General features: G+C 45.7%; 1 protein-coding gene across 1 annotated transcript in view; it reads left to right on the forward strand.

The window, feature by feature from the left end:
- Positions 1–15,612, forward strand: part of LOC118232564 (LIM and calponin homology domains-containing protein 1-like) — a 112,762-nt gene that overhangs the window by 60,576 nt on the left and 36,574 nt on the right. The window contains exons 4-7 of the mRNA XM_035427628.1: positions 4,185–4,291; positions 7,503–7,533; positions 9,758–9,868; positions 12,848–13,043. Of these exons, the coding sequence (XP_035283519.1) occupies positions 4,185–4,291; positions 7,503–7,533; positions 9,758–9,868; positions 12,848–13,043 (445 nt within the window). The remainder of the gene's footprint in view (positions 1–4,184; positions 4,292–7,502; positions 7,534–9,757; positions 9,869–12,847; positions 13,044–15,612) is intronic.

Consider the following 15,612-nt stretch of genomic DNA (forward strand, 5'->3'; position numbering starts at 1 on the left):
GAGAAAAACAGGAGAGGCATTTCCATAGGCCACACTCATTTTCTTAAAGGAAAAGCCTTCATGTATCTTTGAAAGCAGAATAAATAAATACATGGTCGGAAACCAATTTGAACCAAAATACAGATTTGATTTTAGATTCTCTGAAGAAAGTAGTATATTGTAAGGACAGTATGTTTTCATTCGTATTAATTTAGGCCTTCTGGTGGTGAGATATGAAAGCTTGAAAAATGCAGAAAATATTTCCATTGTAGACAGATCCCCATTTTGATTTTCCAGTGGTGTGCCTAGTGTAGCTTTTCCAGTGTTGAAATGTCACTGCTGAAGCAGTTGATCACAGCCCAGTTGCAACAGGGTCTAACGCACCACCACCCACCTGTCGTCAAACACGTCATGATCACACTGTCCAAATGCCTCATGACGACTCATAACGAGCGTGGGTAGGCTAGGCACCAGATGTCAATCGCTTGTCTGGCTGGTGTTATAAAGCATTAATAAAAACAGGTTAAATTTATTTTTTGCATAATTTAAGAAATTCTGTTAAGGGTGTCTTGACCAGACTCTTCACTAGAAAGCCTGGTAGAAGCTGAGATCAGTTTCGGCTGTCTGTTCCCACACTCAAATTGTGATCGAGCTCTTGCTTGTTTCGTGTGACAATAGAGGCTTTTCTTACTATGTCTGTTGTGAAATCTCCAACCATTAGGTCATTAGGTCAATTGCCTTCTGTTGAAGAGTGCAAGATGGTTTTTTTGGATGCAACTCAGCATTCTGCCGTCTGTGTGTTTTCATTGCAGTGTGTATGATTTGATGGATTTGATTGCTTCCTGTACACCCGTCCATTCCAATGTAAGCCAAAATGAGGTATTGAGTGTTTCCCTACAATAAAGTTTTATTGTACATTGTGTTCATTGTAGTCTTGTGGCGGGATTCTAATGTTTGGAATAGTTTTATATTTGGGATGTTGAAATGTGTGGACGTATATTCAAGGGTTGTTTATATTAGATTGATTGATTTGATTTTGGACATTTTTATTGGTAACTTTATTGGAAAATTTTATTTTGCACTCTTTCAAGAAAATGCATCATGTAAGTTTCGTTTTCAGTTAATTTTGGAAATTCCAGGAAGACTCTGAAAATGAATCTCCAGGAAAGTGCTGTACCGAACTTACATCCGCTCTCACAAGGCTGTTAAACTAATGTGTGGTCCTCCTACAGTAGATACTTTTCCTGGGTTGCATTTTTCTCTAGAACAACCCAACAGTAGGTTTGTTTTTAATCACTGTCATCTCTATTTATTTTTTGGATGGAGACTCTCGGAGGTGTCAGAGCTTGTGTGTGGTGTGAAATGTGACTTGCGAGGTCTTGTGCCGGGAGGAAGTGGGATCAAGCCCCAGGGGCTCAGAGGTGGCTGAAATTTCATCCATTTTCCAAACCGAGATTGACAGGGAAGGCCCCCGTGGTTCCTGGAGGGTGATCCAGTCTGAATCATTTGCATACTGGAGTAGTGTGTCAACTCATGGTCCACTGCCTGGACATCTGTAAAGCATTAGGACACACACACACACACGCACACACACACACACACACACAAACACACACACATACACACACGCACACACTCACACAAACACACACACACACACACACACACAAACACACACACACACACACACACTGACCATCTTTGTCCTGGTCTGAGCACCTTCTCCTTTCTTTTTTAATCATTGTTCTCTCTGCTTCAGTGATGCTAGTTAAACTCTGGCTTAGGTCATTGATTCCGGTACAAGGTCATGAGGCTATTATTATGACTGGTTTATCTGTTATCAACCGGTGGACCAAGTGGTAAAATGTGAAATAGGGCCCTTATTATTGTTATCTGTGTTTAAATCAGGTCATTTTAGGGGAATCTCCATGGACTCATTAGGAAAACCAGTAGTAGTATTGTTTCATTTATACCCCAATATTGAAAACACTCCTTTGACTGAGGATTGTGAATCAGAAGATTAAGTTTCATACCATTAAAAAAAACCTAATGAGTCAAACTCTATTCAAAGTCCGAGGAAGTTTTGAGGTAAGTGTGTACTGAAACCAAAATCTCTCCTGCAACACTGCTGAGTAGGCCTACAGGCCCTGCGGTTCTTTATGAAGGACAGCTTGCTGAATAATCACACTGCACGTTGTTACCATTGCGGGTATTGTGACTCTGTTGTCTGCACTCCATTAATAGTATCTGGAAAGGTGCTCTTTGTGTCTCTCTCTGTAGGACTTACTGCAACACTTTAAATGGCAAGGTGGCACCATCTGTTAGTCAGCAGTTGAGATGGAGACATTGCCCTGTATAAGAGCATTGTTGCATGTTACTCCTAAAGTCTATTAGCCCATCCTTGCAGTCTTGAAACTATCCTCTGTTTTTGGGAAGTAGCAGTTTGGCTAATGTCTTTCTGTTGGTGTTCTCATCGGCAGACTCTAGATAGCATTCCTGTGCTTTAGATTCTTTTCCATTAGTTGTGACAAAACAAATCAGTTCCTCCTTGTAAATCCATCAACACACTGTAATACCAGGCAGCCTGTATTTTGTTTCAAATCTTTTCTGTCACAGCCTCCATGAACTGTTTCACAGATTTGTCTTTGCTAATATCAGTCAGCAGTACTTTCAACTTTGCAGGGTGTTTTGCAAATGGCCAGCCATGGCATGGATGTGTTAGGAAAAAGTCAACAGTCTGAATTTAACGATTTCACAAACATTCCTGCGTTATCTGTGTACAGCCAGTGTGCAGTTCCAGTAACAGCTCAATTTTGGGGAAGCCAGGTCTGAAACACAGTCCAGATTTTGGCTAAGGAAGGCTTGGCATTGTTTCCTTTTCTGCTGGAGCTCATTTTAAAAAGGCTGTCGATCGAACTGTTCCTCTAAAACCCCATTTTGAGAAGTTTCTGGTTGGAAAAATTGTGCGAGTTTCATTAATAACGGGTTGTCAGACCACCTCAAAGCATTCACTAGTTTGAGTATAGCATGTAGATATAGAGTACACTAACCTTAACCGCATCCTGTTGGTATAGTTCACTTTTTGGAAATTTTTAATGTATGTTTTCGGTTCAACCAGACAGTTTTGTGTGATGAAGGATGTTTCGAATATATTTGGAAGTTTCTCACGGCCTCCCAACTTTACAATACCACATATTGTGGCATTCATACTGTAAAATAAAAGTTTTCAATTGTGCGTTTATGTTGTGGCATTCATCTTCACTCAGGGTTAGATTACAAATTTAGTGGAAGCCAAGAACCAAAGTTTTTTACTGATCATTTTCTCAGTAGAATTTAAAATGTTTGCATGTTGAGTACATAACCAGTTGTGACAACCTGTGCTGAATTTGAGCGAATGCGCATCGTGGTGTATTGAAACTGAAGCACAGCCGCTGGCTTTCGTCCGCGAGGTCGTTTCAGAGCCCCGGGAGCTGGATTGCGTGCCGAGCGGCGGTTTAGCCGAAGGTTCGCACCCTCAGTTGTGGAAACAGCGCGCTCTTACGCGTGACCCAGTTAGCGGCGGCTCGGAGAGGAACCCGAGGATGGGTGCGTCGGGCCTTCCCTGTCACCTGGGGAGATTCTCAAATGCGGGGGAAGTGAGGTTGGGGGTGGGGGGGGCAGGGGAAGGCAAACCTGAGAAAGCCTGTTTGTCTTTCCGAAGGGAAAAAAAGAAAACAACGGTGAAGCAACAATGCGGGTGAGGAAACTGCGATGCCCCTCCCCTCCTCATTCACTCTGGGCTGGGGTGGGCTGGGCTGGGCTGGGCCCGGTCCATTGACAGGCTGGGAGTCAGGCCGGTTCAGGTTGCGCTGCGTTAACAATGCGCTTGGGGACACCTGGAGGGGAGGGCCCAGGCAGGGAGAGCAGGATTCTGATCTGCTGCTAGCGTGCGGTACAATTACTGAGCTGTGTTTCAAAGAGACTGCACCTCTGTGTCGGACTGAGCAGGGTTTCAGAGAAACTGTGCTTCTGCGTTGGAGTGTGCTTTATTTCAGAGAGATCGCGTCTCTGCATTGGACCGCATAGTGTTACAGAGAGACTGTGCAGTGGACTGGGCAGTGCTTCAGAGAGGCTGTGCACCTGCGTTTGGACTGCGTTGGAGTGTTTCAGAGGCTGTGCTTGTGGCAGAGTGCTACACGTGTTTCTCTGGCCTTCTTCTCACCCAGGACAACCTGACCCTGTTCCTGCGAGGCTGTGAGGAGTTGGGACTGAAGGGATCACAGCTGTTCGACCCCGGGGATCTCCAGGACACGTCCATACGCGCCAACCTCAAGTAAGGGACCACACGCGTGCATACACACACACCCAAACACACACATACATATACTTACACATGTGTGCATTCCTTTGTATGTGTGCACACATACACATACTGTACACACACACATACAAAAACACGTGCACAGACATTTGCACACACAAAAGCACTAGTGTACATTCACACACAGGTGCATATACACACAAAAAACACACATACATGCACATACAATCACTCTGACACTTTTTGGATGTACATGTACACACACTCTTCAGCGCCGTCCTCATCTCTCTGTCTCTTGTAGCTGTGTATTCATCAATCTGTCTGCTTGAAGTTGTTGTTTTCACAACACTTCTTTCTTTAGCATAATGAATCATAGCCTGCCTTTTAAGGTCCCCAGTTTGGTGGCTGTAATTACAGTAAACAAGCCAAAAAGCCACAAAGAGCTTAGTGTAATTTCCTGTTGTGCAGAAACGGGATAATCCAATATGGAAAAGTGTACCCTTGAACGCGTATATGATATATTGCGGACACGTTGGCTGATGGAGACGTCCTCAGTTTCAGGAGCCGTTTCTCCTGAGGCGGTTCACGGTGTCTCAGCGGGTGCCGGTGCTGTCACACCGGCCTGTGATTGTGGGCGCGGTGACGATGACAGCCAGTCTGTCCGCTGCGCTGCTGGGGCGGTGTGAATTGTTGAGGTCGGAGCGCTGAACTCTGGAACAGAGGCTCGTGCGCTTAAATCTGGCCAGGGCAGGCGACGCGATACACTTGAGCTGTTTGAGAGCTCGCGGTATAAGTTTTTTTTTTGGACAAGGGCTGTCTGGGTGGATGAGTTATGTAGCCGAGCCTAATGTGCTGTGTGTGTGTGGGCGGAGACCCAAGTCCCACCTGCTGGATTCTTAATCTCTCTCAGGAGCACAGCTGAAAACGTGAACTTCAGCTGTCGCTTACCTGATTAACATTGTGTGTGTGTATATATATGAGAAATGGGTGTGGGGTTATCACATTAGTGTCACTTTATTCTTTATGTTTTGTATTACTGTACCATCTTGGTGTAAACCTATTTCAAATGAAAGCCCTAGGACAGTTTTGCAGTGCCTGAGATGTAGGGGATATTTATGTTGAACTGGCAGTTACAGCACATAGGATTCCAGAGCTGTGAGCTATGTTCCTGGGGTTCTAGTCCCATTCTCCCATAAGTCTGTGAGGGCACCAGTTTGTGAGGGGTGCCAGTTTCCTCTGTCCAGACAGGCCTTTCCTCCGCTCGGCTGGTGACCCTAAAAACTAGGCCCAGCCCGTTAAAAAAATGAGCGAAGTCCCGAAATATGCAGCGCAGCTGTTTGCTGTCGGAAACCTGATCGATCTCCAAGACTAGTGACAGGTCACCGGAGAGGGACGGACCTGCAGAGGAGCGGAGAAAAGGTGATATCATGACCTCATACCTCGTGGAATCTGGCGAGGTCTGCCGGCTTGAGATCATGTTGTGCGAGATGGTGGGAAACGCAACAACGCTGGTTTAGTCACGCGTGATCGGAAAGTGGAGAGACAAGGACCTTTTGTTACCTTTCTGACAGAAACCATTGGGGCTGGAAGGAGCAGCCCTACGGGTTTCACTCCTGGTACCAAGCTCTCACTTTCGCCTGTCTTCTCTGGCGCTCATTATGGGGGGGAAGGAGATGTAGCCAAAACCCAAAAGGAACAGATGTTGGTCTGAGGGAGGTTAATAACATGGTTAGCAGATTCCAACTGTCACTTTTACACCCCTGACCCGGGTCCGTAGTTACTCTTCCAATGAGGCTGCTCGTCTTTCACGTGGCAAATCTGAGCCCTGTGCAATTATTGCCTAGACGTTTGTTTCATGTGGGGATAATACCGGGGTTTTTGTGCAGTGAATGCAACACAAACGTGGGTGTGTTTGTACTGGATTTATGGCTCAATATTGGGTATCTTCTTTTGACCTCGTATTTTTGTCAAATATCAAGCGCATAGCCTGCATGTATAAGCTTGAACCTTGGGAATTTGGAAGACCCGAGCCTAGGATCTGCCAGCATTTGACTTGTAGTCACTGTTCCTTCTGACTGTGGTACAGAGACTGGTTTTAATTTACTTACAGATAGAGATGCTTGACAGCACAGAACAGAATTACATGGTCAAGTTTGTCTACTGTGACCTTGAAAACTGTGGTTTGCTAAAGAAAAGAAAATTCCGTTACAGCAAAGGGTAAAATAGTATCTTATGTTATGAGGATAAAAAGTAATCCTCTTTTATCCCAGGCCTTGTAAAGTTTATTGTTTATGGATGTATTCATTCATGGATGAATTAATAATGTGGGTGTATATCTCAGGATAAGCTATCATAGCTTTCAGAAGAGCTTAAGTGGGCTTGTTTCATCAGTAAAACATGTCCCGGCCTATGAAATGAACTTTAACACATCACTAAGATAATGTCAGGATCATTTGTTACAAGGATTTATTGTCAGTTATGAATTTGTTAGTAACCAAAAGGTAAAAGAGCCTGCCTGCTTTTCATGATTTGCAGAGGTGGAAAGTCCAGGGGTCAGAAAGTCCTGCCATTTGTTTCCTCCTCCCATGAGCCCAGCCAGCTGATTTCACTAATTAGTTCTTTCTCCTGGCTGAATAATTGTACTAATTAGCAAATCCAGGTGATTGGATCAAATTTCTGGGAGGGACTTTTCTTTTCTGAAACTGGATTTTCCACCACAGATAATTTGTCTACAATTCAGGTGGTTAGTTCAGTATGAAAGAAAAAATCGGTCAGTGTGGGAAAGTGGTTAGAAAACCAAACTTGTTTCAGATGGTTGCAGGTTCAATATCCGTGTCTGGTTTGGCTCTCGAAACAGGCAAATAGCCTGAATGGCTTCAGCCATCAGCAAATGCCCAGCTGTATAACTGGATAGCATTTAAAAATGTAAACTGTGCGAGCGTCCTCGTGCGAGTCCGTCTGCCAAGTAAATAAAGGCTTTGAAGTGAGGAAATGAACAGTGGAGGAGAGGGTCGTTCTCATCGGCATTCCCCTGTTTCTCAAGTGGCAGACTGCAGTGTGGCAGAGATGCTGGTGAGATGCTCTTATTTTCTTCTGTATCTGCTCCTTCTGTCTTTTACTGTGTAAATGCAGAGATGGTTATGTTTTGTGTTTTTTCTGACCGATAATGCAGTCTCTCTCTCTCTCTCTCCCTCTCTCTCTCTCTCTCTCTCTCTTCTTGCAGGGGCTCGGACTGCAGCAGGAAACTGAAGAATGTGAGTGAGCTCTTGTTCTCTCAGCTCTCTGTCTCGTTCGTTCTCTTTTTCTGCCTTTCCTCTTTCATTTTATTATTTTATCCGTGTCTCTCTCTCTCTCTCTCTGTGTCTCTCATGCACCTCTCTTCTGTGTTCTTGTGGCTGGCTGCAGTGCTGTGGTGTAGCCATCTCTCTGTCTACAATGCAGCGCTACATGCAGCCTGTTTAGGGGGCAGTCTTCAGTGTGTCTTATTGTGGCTAATCACCATTATCAAACGGTAGGGGGTTTGGCTATCTGCAGTGCACTATGCCATCCAATATTCTTTTACTAGAGCCTGCGTTCTGGGATGCTAACGTGGATTACAGCATTTAATTAAAGAGAAATGTTGCAGTAGCTACTTCCAGGTTTGATTAATATATTAAATTTCTTATTTCTAATGGCGAAAACACAAAAGTAGAACCAGACGTGAGAAAACAACAGTCGAAAAGGAGAACAAAAGTCGCTAGGCTTGCACACGCTTGAAAACATTGCTCCCATTCGCCAGAAGAACGCTCTCGTGCCAAGACAGATATTGGCTTACATCTGGCAGTCTTGGTTTCAGGACTGGTATGAGGCAGAATGTTCTGTGTAAACATCAGAGTTTCAGTTTGTCAGATAAGCAAACACGTAGCGTGTGTTTTCACCCGTTACTGTGGCAACATTGTGTAATGACGAGCGTGTGAGTGACAGCTGATTTTTTGGAAAAAAATAAAATAAAACAAACCTTTGAAGGCACCTCACCCTTCGGTATGGCTTCTGAAGGGAAACAGTTTCGAAACCGTGAAGCATTACAAAAGTCACAAGCAATGCGTGGTATTTTAAAGTGACAACAAGAAATGCCTGCTGATGGACAGAAATTCTACCAGTCGTGACCTGCCTCAAGTACAAACATTTCAGAAAGATGATGTTCACATTCTCTCATACACGATAAATTTTCCATTGTTAATTCAACTATAGCAGAGTACATATGGGTCCAACTGGGCCCATATGTACTCTGTAAGAACTGATTGAACACTGAACATTTTACCGTGTACCGTGAAGCAAAGATTTATTTTTCCCCTCGCTTTAGATTCAGCTGAGGCAGAAATGGTATTCCCTTGCCTTTGACCAAACGTAGTTGTCTCTGGGTGCGTGAAGCGAGCGGCGTGCGTAGAACCTGGCAGACGGATTTGTGTCGTGTCGCGTTCGTGTGTGTGCTCGTGCACGCTTGCGCGTGTGTGCGCAACTTCGAACACACAGAGCGGAAACAAACACTTCTTGAATGGGGAAGCTTCGATCGCTCGCACCAAAGAGGCGGTTATTCTTTTCCCGCTCCTCTGTCTCGGTGAGGGATGTGTTTGCGGACGACGTCAGCGTCGTATAGAAGACCGCAGGGCGGCTGGGACCGGGATTGAAAGGTTAACCGCACGTCCCCCTCCTGGCAAATAGCGAGGCGACTCGGTCCGTGTTGGTCACGGTCCCAGCGGACAATGGGGCGGCCTTGTCGTGTTTGTGCAGGGTACCCCGGATAAACATGGCGGGGGGAACAAAAGGAGATGTACCAAAGGCCGGCAGCAGGAGGTACGCAGTAAAATGTCCCATGTTAAATCAACACTGATTCAGAGTACATATTATCTCTGCCGAACTCTGTATATGTAAACTCTGTTCGAGATGATTTAACACTGAACATTTTACTACGTACGGTGTGCAGCCTTTAATATCCTTCCTCTTGGGCTAGAATGGGAGTTCACTATTTTGATTTGATTCAAACACTGAACTTTGTGGGGGTGTGCTTTATTTATCTTCATTCGAATGTTAATTGGGACCCTGGCAGTGGTCAGGGAAGCTCATTGTTATCATTGTTTTCGGCATTGTTTAGATGTCCAGCATTAGATGTTTTAAAGGACGTTTTCTGCATGCGCCTGTACTGTAAACCCTGAGTATGCTACCTAGCCTAGCCCCAAAAGTGTGCTACCTAGACTAGCCCCCTGAGTGTGCTAACAAGCCTATCCCCCTGATTATGCTAACTAGACTAGCCCCCTGAGTGTGCTATCAAGCCTAGCCCCCTGAGTATGCTACCTAGACTAGCCCCCTGAGTGTGCTATCAAGCCTAGCCCCCTGAGTATGCTACCTAGACTAGCCCCCTGAGTGTGCTAACTTCCTAAACTCATATGGTTTTGTTGGTTTCACTGAGAATGTAAGCGGTTTGTTCCTGCCCCCATGCAGGTTCTGATCACCATATACTGGCTGGGGAAGGCTGCCAACAGCTGTGCGTCATACAGCGGGCCCACGCTGGACCTGAAGGAGTTTGAGGGACTGCTGACGCAGATGCGAAAGGTACGGGGTGCCTCTTAGCGTACGCGGACGCGGCAGGGTGCGGGGGAAAGCATTTCTACGGAAACCTTTCGCTTCTCAGGCGGAGGGCTGGTTTGACGTACGAGCGACAGACCGTAGGAATGTGGAGCCGAGGCCGTGATGCCGATGAAGGGGCCGGTGTTTCTCCTAGCCCTATTTCTGAAACGTAATAATGAATATGCAGACTTTTGTAAAACATACATTTGCAGTTGGTCATTTCAAGAAAAGGGCCAAGGTGGGTGTTATGGTTTCGGTTTCGGCTGTGGAACTGTAACCAGCCGTTTCAAGTTCAGATTCCGGGAGTGCTGCTGCTTGACCGAGGCATTTGGTTCATTAAATATCATGAATGGATAATATAAAACACAAGATGTGTAAACCACCTTAAAGGAAGGCGTCTGCTAAGCCAATAGACTGTGTATATAGGTTTCTCTGGAGGACACTGAGATTGACTTGAATCTGCTCACCTCCTATCCCTCCCTCTTTAGTTTATTATCTGGGGCCTTTACGCAGGGAATGACTGCCTCATTGTGTCATTTACTGGATCCCGGGCCAGAATTGAGGCCGGTCACTGCTGGGTCAGCTCCCGCCTCACAGATGGAGATTGACCCGTACCGTGTACTATTGTCGTTGCATGTGTCACAGAAGGTTCTAGCCTGCTCCCTCTGTAGCCTGACTCGAGCCCTCAGCCATAAAGCTGAGGCCTGAGTGCTTATTGAGCCCAATGGGAGGGGCTCGTTCTGTATGCCCCGCCCCACCCCACCGCCCTCCACCCCACCCCCCGCCTATCTGGAAGGGCTAGCCATGCGGGGGATGATGTCATTTGGATAAGACTGACAGTTTTTTTCCATGAACCCTGATGTAATGGGCGTCTCGATATATTTAAACATTATTGCTGTTTTAAGTGATTTTCCTGATACTTGCGCTTTTATAAAAGAGGGTCAGCTGTTTTAAACATTTTTAAAATATATATTATATTTGTTCAAAATGTTAAAAAAAATGTATGCAGTATGTCAGATAAAATCAAGCGCTACAACTATTTTAGAAAATAGCCAGCTATTTCCAGTTTAAAATATGTTAATTCTTCACATGCGTTGTGGAATATACTGCAAAATTATGTAATTGCACATATAAGCATATTTGAAAGTGTATTCCATATACATATTAACATTTACAAGTATACAACTTCAACTCATTGCATTTTTATCTTACCTCTTAGCAAATTGCATAATCAACATATTTCCCTTAACTTTGTATGCAGCACAAAATTGCGATGCTATATCGCAATGCTATTGGGCTGTATCAGTGTGTTCATAATCTATCAGTGAGGTGCATAATAATGAGGGGTTTTATGCAAAGGCATGTTTATCCCCTCAGTGACTTTCACAGAGAGTTGCAGTTTTACTTCTTTTCTCCACGGGCTAAAGCCCGCGGTGGCACTGTGCTGTGTGTTAGCCAATACAAACAAGAGTTAAACGTCCAGGGCCCAAGAGCAGAGGTGTTGCGAGAGTATTCCTGGAGAGAAGTCTCGGGCCTCTCATATTTACAGACTCCTGACTCAAGTCAGTAATTGTCTTTGTAAACGTTTTGCATGCGCTGCCCCCCTCGGGCAAGCTGTGATCTAAGGTCAAAGCGGCAGACAGCTAGCCTCTGTGTGACCGCGCGAAATGGCGTCAATACGACCTCGTAAAACAGCCCCAGAAACTACCCCTCATTGGTCAGGTCAGATGGTCTCTGTTGTGTTATAACCTCTTAACTGCTGTTGAGGGGGGGCCTCCAGCCAACCCCGTAAAGTCTCTGTACTTCACCGTGACATAGCCTCCCCTCTCTGACAACCTCTGTTTGACCACGGAAGCTACAGTGACCTGCAGTGAGTCTGAACAGAGCCTATACATCAGTCAGTATGTACAGTCAGTCAGTCAGGCAGTCAATCAGTCAGCCAGTCAGCTGGGAAGCAATGCTGTGAACCAGTCTAGCTCACAGGGAGTGAAGGTAGAGTTCCAGCAAAGGTTTTTGGAGAGGAGATTTGTGCAGGGAGAGGAATTTCCCCAATGGTAGGGGGCTGTCAAAGGCTGCCATTGTTCCTGGAGCCCCAGCCTTGTGGGTCAGCTACAAATGCCTCCACATCCTCCATCATCGGGGATTTGGCAGAGGGCGAGAGAGAGAGAGAGAGGGCTGGACCAGGAACTTCCTCTCGGGGGGGGGCAGGAAAGGCTGTCTCTGGTCTCAGCGCTGAGAGGAAAGAGTCATTTCATTCTTTGAGAGAGAGAGAGAGAAAGAGAGAGAAGGAAAACTGCATAATACCGATGTATTAGAGCACCGCAGAGACAAGGGAGCCAGAGACAGAAAGAGGGAACAAGAGGAAAGAGAGGAGGAGAGAGGAGAAGCAGAGGTGAGAGGCAAGGGAGAGGGGAATGGAGAGAGGAGGAGAGCGTGACCGTCCAAGCTGCCGGGAGCGTTAGGTTTTTATTGCGAGGGCTGGGACGGCCGCTCACATTTTTGTCACGCGCGCCGACGTGGTCTGGGAGCAAACGGCAAGCGTCTGCACTTCGGGACGCCCGTCTTGCTGGGGGCTCCGCAGCGCCAGGTCGTGACATCACCGCCGAGCCAACGGCATGAGCCGCCAACAGGTACCCGCCCGCTCCCCGTCCGCCCCGCCCGGACCCCGGCGCTTCGCCTCGGCCCCTGAGGGGAGGGGACCTTCCGCGCGCTGACCGGCGATTCGTCCGCAGGGGACTTAAATCCCGCCCCCAGCTGACCCACTTCTGACCCTCCGCTCCGGCCGCTCTTTCTGTGTCACATTCGCAGTTCCAGAGCAGCGGACTGAGCCCGGACCGGTTCTCCGGCAGTTTGCGGGAAGTCTTTTTTGATGTATTTTTGAAGGATGTGATTCAGCCACCTCTGTCTCCACCCTCCACCCTCCACCCCCCACCCCCCACCCTCCCAAACCGTGTGCCCCGTTAGGAGGTGGAGGACGGCGAGAGCCCGAAGCGGAGCATTCGGGACAGCGGCTACATCGACTGCTGGGACTCGGAACGCAGCGACTCGCTCTCGCCCCCGCGCCACGGCCGGGACGACTCCTTCGACAGCCTGGACTCGTTCGGCTCCCGCTCACAGCAGACCCCCTCCCCCGACGTGGTCATCCGCGGCAGCAGCGATGGTGGGTAACCCTGGAGTTGGGCTAAGCGTTAGCGTAGGGTCGGGTTGATGTTAGGATTAAGGCAGGGGCAGGGTTCGGTACATGCATACACTTATAATCACACTTCACGTGTGCACACGCACATGGGCACACGCACACACACACACATGGATGCACACAGACACTAAGACCCACACTCACACTTCATATTCACATTCACACACATGTTCACTCCCCATAAACACAAACATGCACAAAGGTAGGAATGAACACACACCCATTTACACACAGGCACACACAAGCACACACACTCACACATGAACCCACACCATACACAGGGGTATGGAGGCAAGCTCCTTACGTGTTCACTTAACAGGGCTTCATTGTTCAACCAACTAGTTATGTGGAGAAGTGGCTCAAAAACTAGATTTTTAACCAGCATGTTGCTATTAAAAAGTTGTAAATTTCTATTATATACAGAACCTAGACAGTGCTTCACCTAAATCATCTTCTTATATTTACTTCTGTATAATTAATTATGTTGTATTTAAAATATCAGCTATGGAAATCATTATCTGTTAGGCACAACAATATGCATTTGTTGTGAGTGTATGCCCTCTACAGATCATCTGTGAGTGTCCAGCTGCTGATGTCTGCAGTGTGTGTGTTTGTGTGGTGTCATCCCTTTTCTTTAGCTAGAACAATGTTGATGAGAAGACAGCTGCGATGACTCGCGTTTATGTGAAGATAAGCTGTTAAAAGGACAGATAAAAAGGCATGTTTGTTGACAGATATCAGGTACAGGGACATACTGTGGTCAAACAGCGACAGGGTAGATTGGTCCTCACAATTTGCATTTTATTAGAGGAACAGGATTTGTGCAGTGCAAGGATTTCTTCTCAAATTTGCAGCTCAGCAAAAATAGGCTTCTACAGCAGAGTGTGAGTCATTGTTGCCAGGGCACCCATGTTATATTGCAGGGGTGGATGGCAGGCTGTGTGAGAGGACCTACAAATGCAGGCTTTGAGGAATGGGAGTCCTCTCAGGATCTCTTAGCGGTCTCAAGCCCAGGTCAGGCCAAAGATTCGTGATGTGATGAGCTACAATTGGTGACTCTTTGTAATGCTTAGACGAGTTGAATCGGCTGCATGCACTGGCATCAGACTCCTCTCTGCAACATTCTGAAATGGTTTAGTTGCATTGAACAGAGTCTGAACAGAGTTTTAGAGGTGCAGGAGGAGAGTTGGCAATAGTGATGTCACAACATGGAGAGGGGCTGTGGGTGATGTCACAGTGTGGAGAATGGGGCATGAGTGATTTTAGTGATTTGGTGGCATGGCAAGTGTGATGTCACAGAGAGTAGATGGAGTCTACACAATGTGAGCAGCACATGAAATACTAGCTGTTCTTTTCCAGGGTAGTGTACCTGAGACGTATTTCTTGCCAGATGATTATTACCACATTTTGGTTTTAACCATGTATTGTGGGGTTAGTATTTAGTTTTTTCTTACTTATGTGGCAGCATATCTTGAATTACCATGTGTTAGCAATTAATCTTTCTCTTTTTATGCATAATATGAACATAAAAATGTTAGTGCTGGAATGTTGGAATGAGGTGTACATCCAAACACATGTTGAACAGAGTTTAAATTCTTTCAGGATATCTTAAAATCCTGTAATGAGGAAATGTCATTCTTTTCATAGTTAAAGCTGTACCAAGATTCCATCGAATAAAAACAGAGAAAGTTCCCTCAGCGACCAGCGAGACGTTTTCAGTAAAACTAATCTCACCACTGAGGCCAATGTAAATAACGAGTTGACACCATGCTTTCAAAATAAAACAATTCTGCAAAGGTTGTCATCAGCTGTGAACCAAAATACAGATGGAATATCAAGTCATAACAATCACTTATGAGAATAAACAAATACTAGATGGGTATAATTCTACATGTTCTTTCAAGAGATACATTCCTGGACAATGTTCATACGACAGCCCAAACAAACCAACTGGCATTAACTATTTCTTAAGCTATTTGGATTCATATGTAGACTGTTTTGCTAGTTAATATAGAATTTCCATAAATTATATATGAACGCTAAGCTTGTTTCTCAGCAAACGCATGCACAAGTGCATGTAATATTTTATTTTATTTTATTTTTTAATTGGGGAGTAACTCGATTGAGAAATTAGTCTTTGTTGTTGTTTTTCATGGGTATTATATTTCTGCTTTTCAAGTCATCGGCATATCTTACTGTCTGCTTTTTAGTCTTCAGTGTTGTCAGTCAGTCTGTGTCAGTCAGTCAGTCAGTCTCAGTCAGTCTGTTGGTCTGTTGGTATGTCTGAGCCATTGTCGCTTTGCATTATGTGACCCAGTGAATCATATGACGCAGTGAGTTAGTTGGTGATGGTCATCATTTCATTTTAAGTCAATCAGTATGTCTTTTTATGTCTGTAGGTGTTTCTCTGTCAGTCGGTGTGTCTGTCAGTATATTTTAGAAAGTCTGTCTGCTAAGCTTGTGCACTTCTTTCTGTTTCTCAGTCTGTCAATCTAAGGTAAAAATTGTTCTCGCCTTGCTTTGTGTCATAGTA

This window comes from Anguilla anguilla, chromosome 7 (assembly GCF_013347855.1).
Source record: "Anguilla anguilla isolate fAngAng1 chromosome 7, fAngAng1.pri, whole genome shotgun sequence".
Lineage (NCBI taxonomy): Eukaryota > Metazoa > Chordata > Actinopteri > Anguilliformes > Anguillidae > Anguilla > Anguilla anguilla.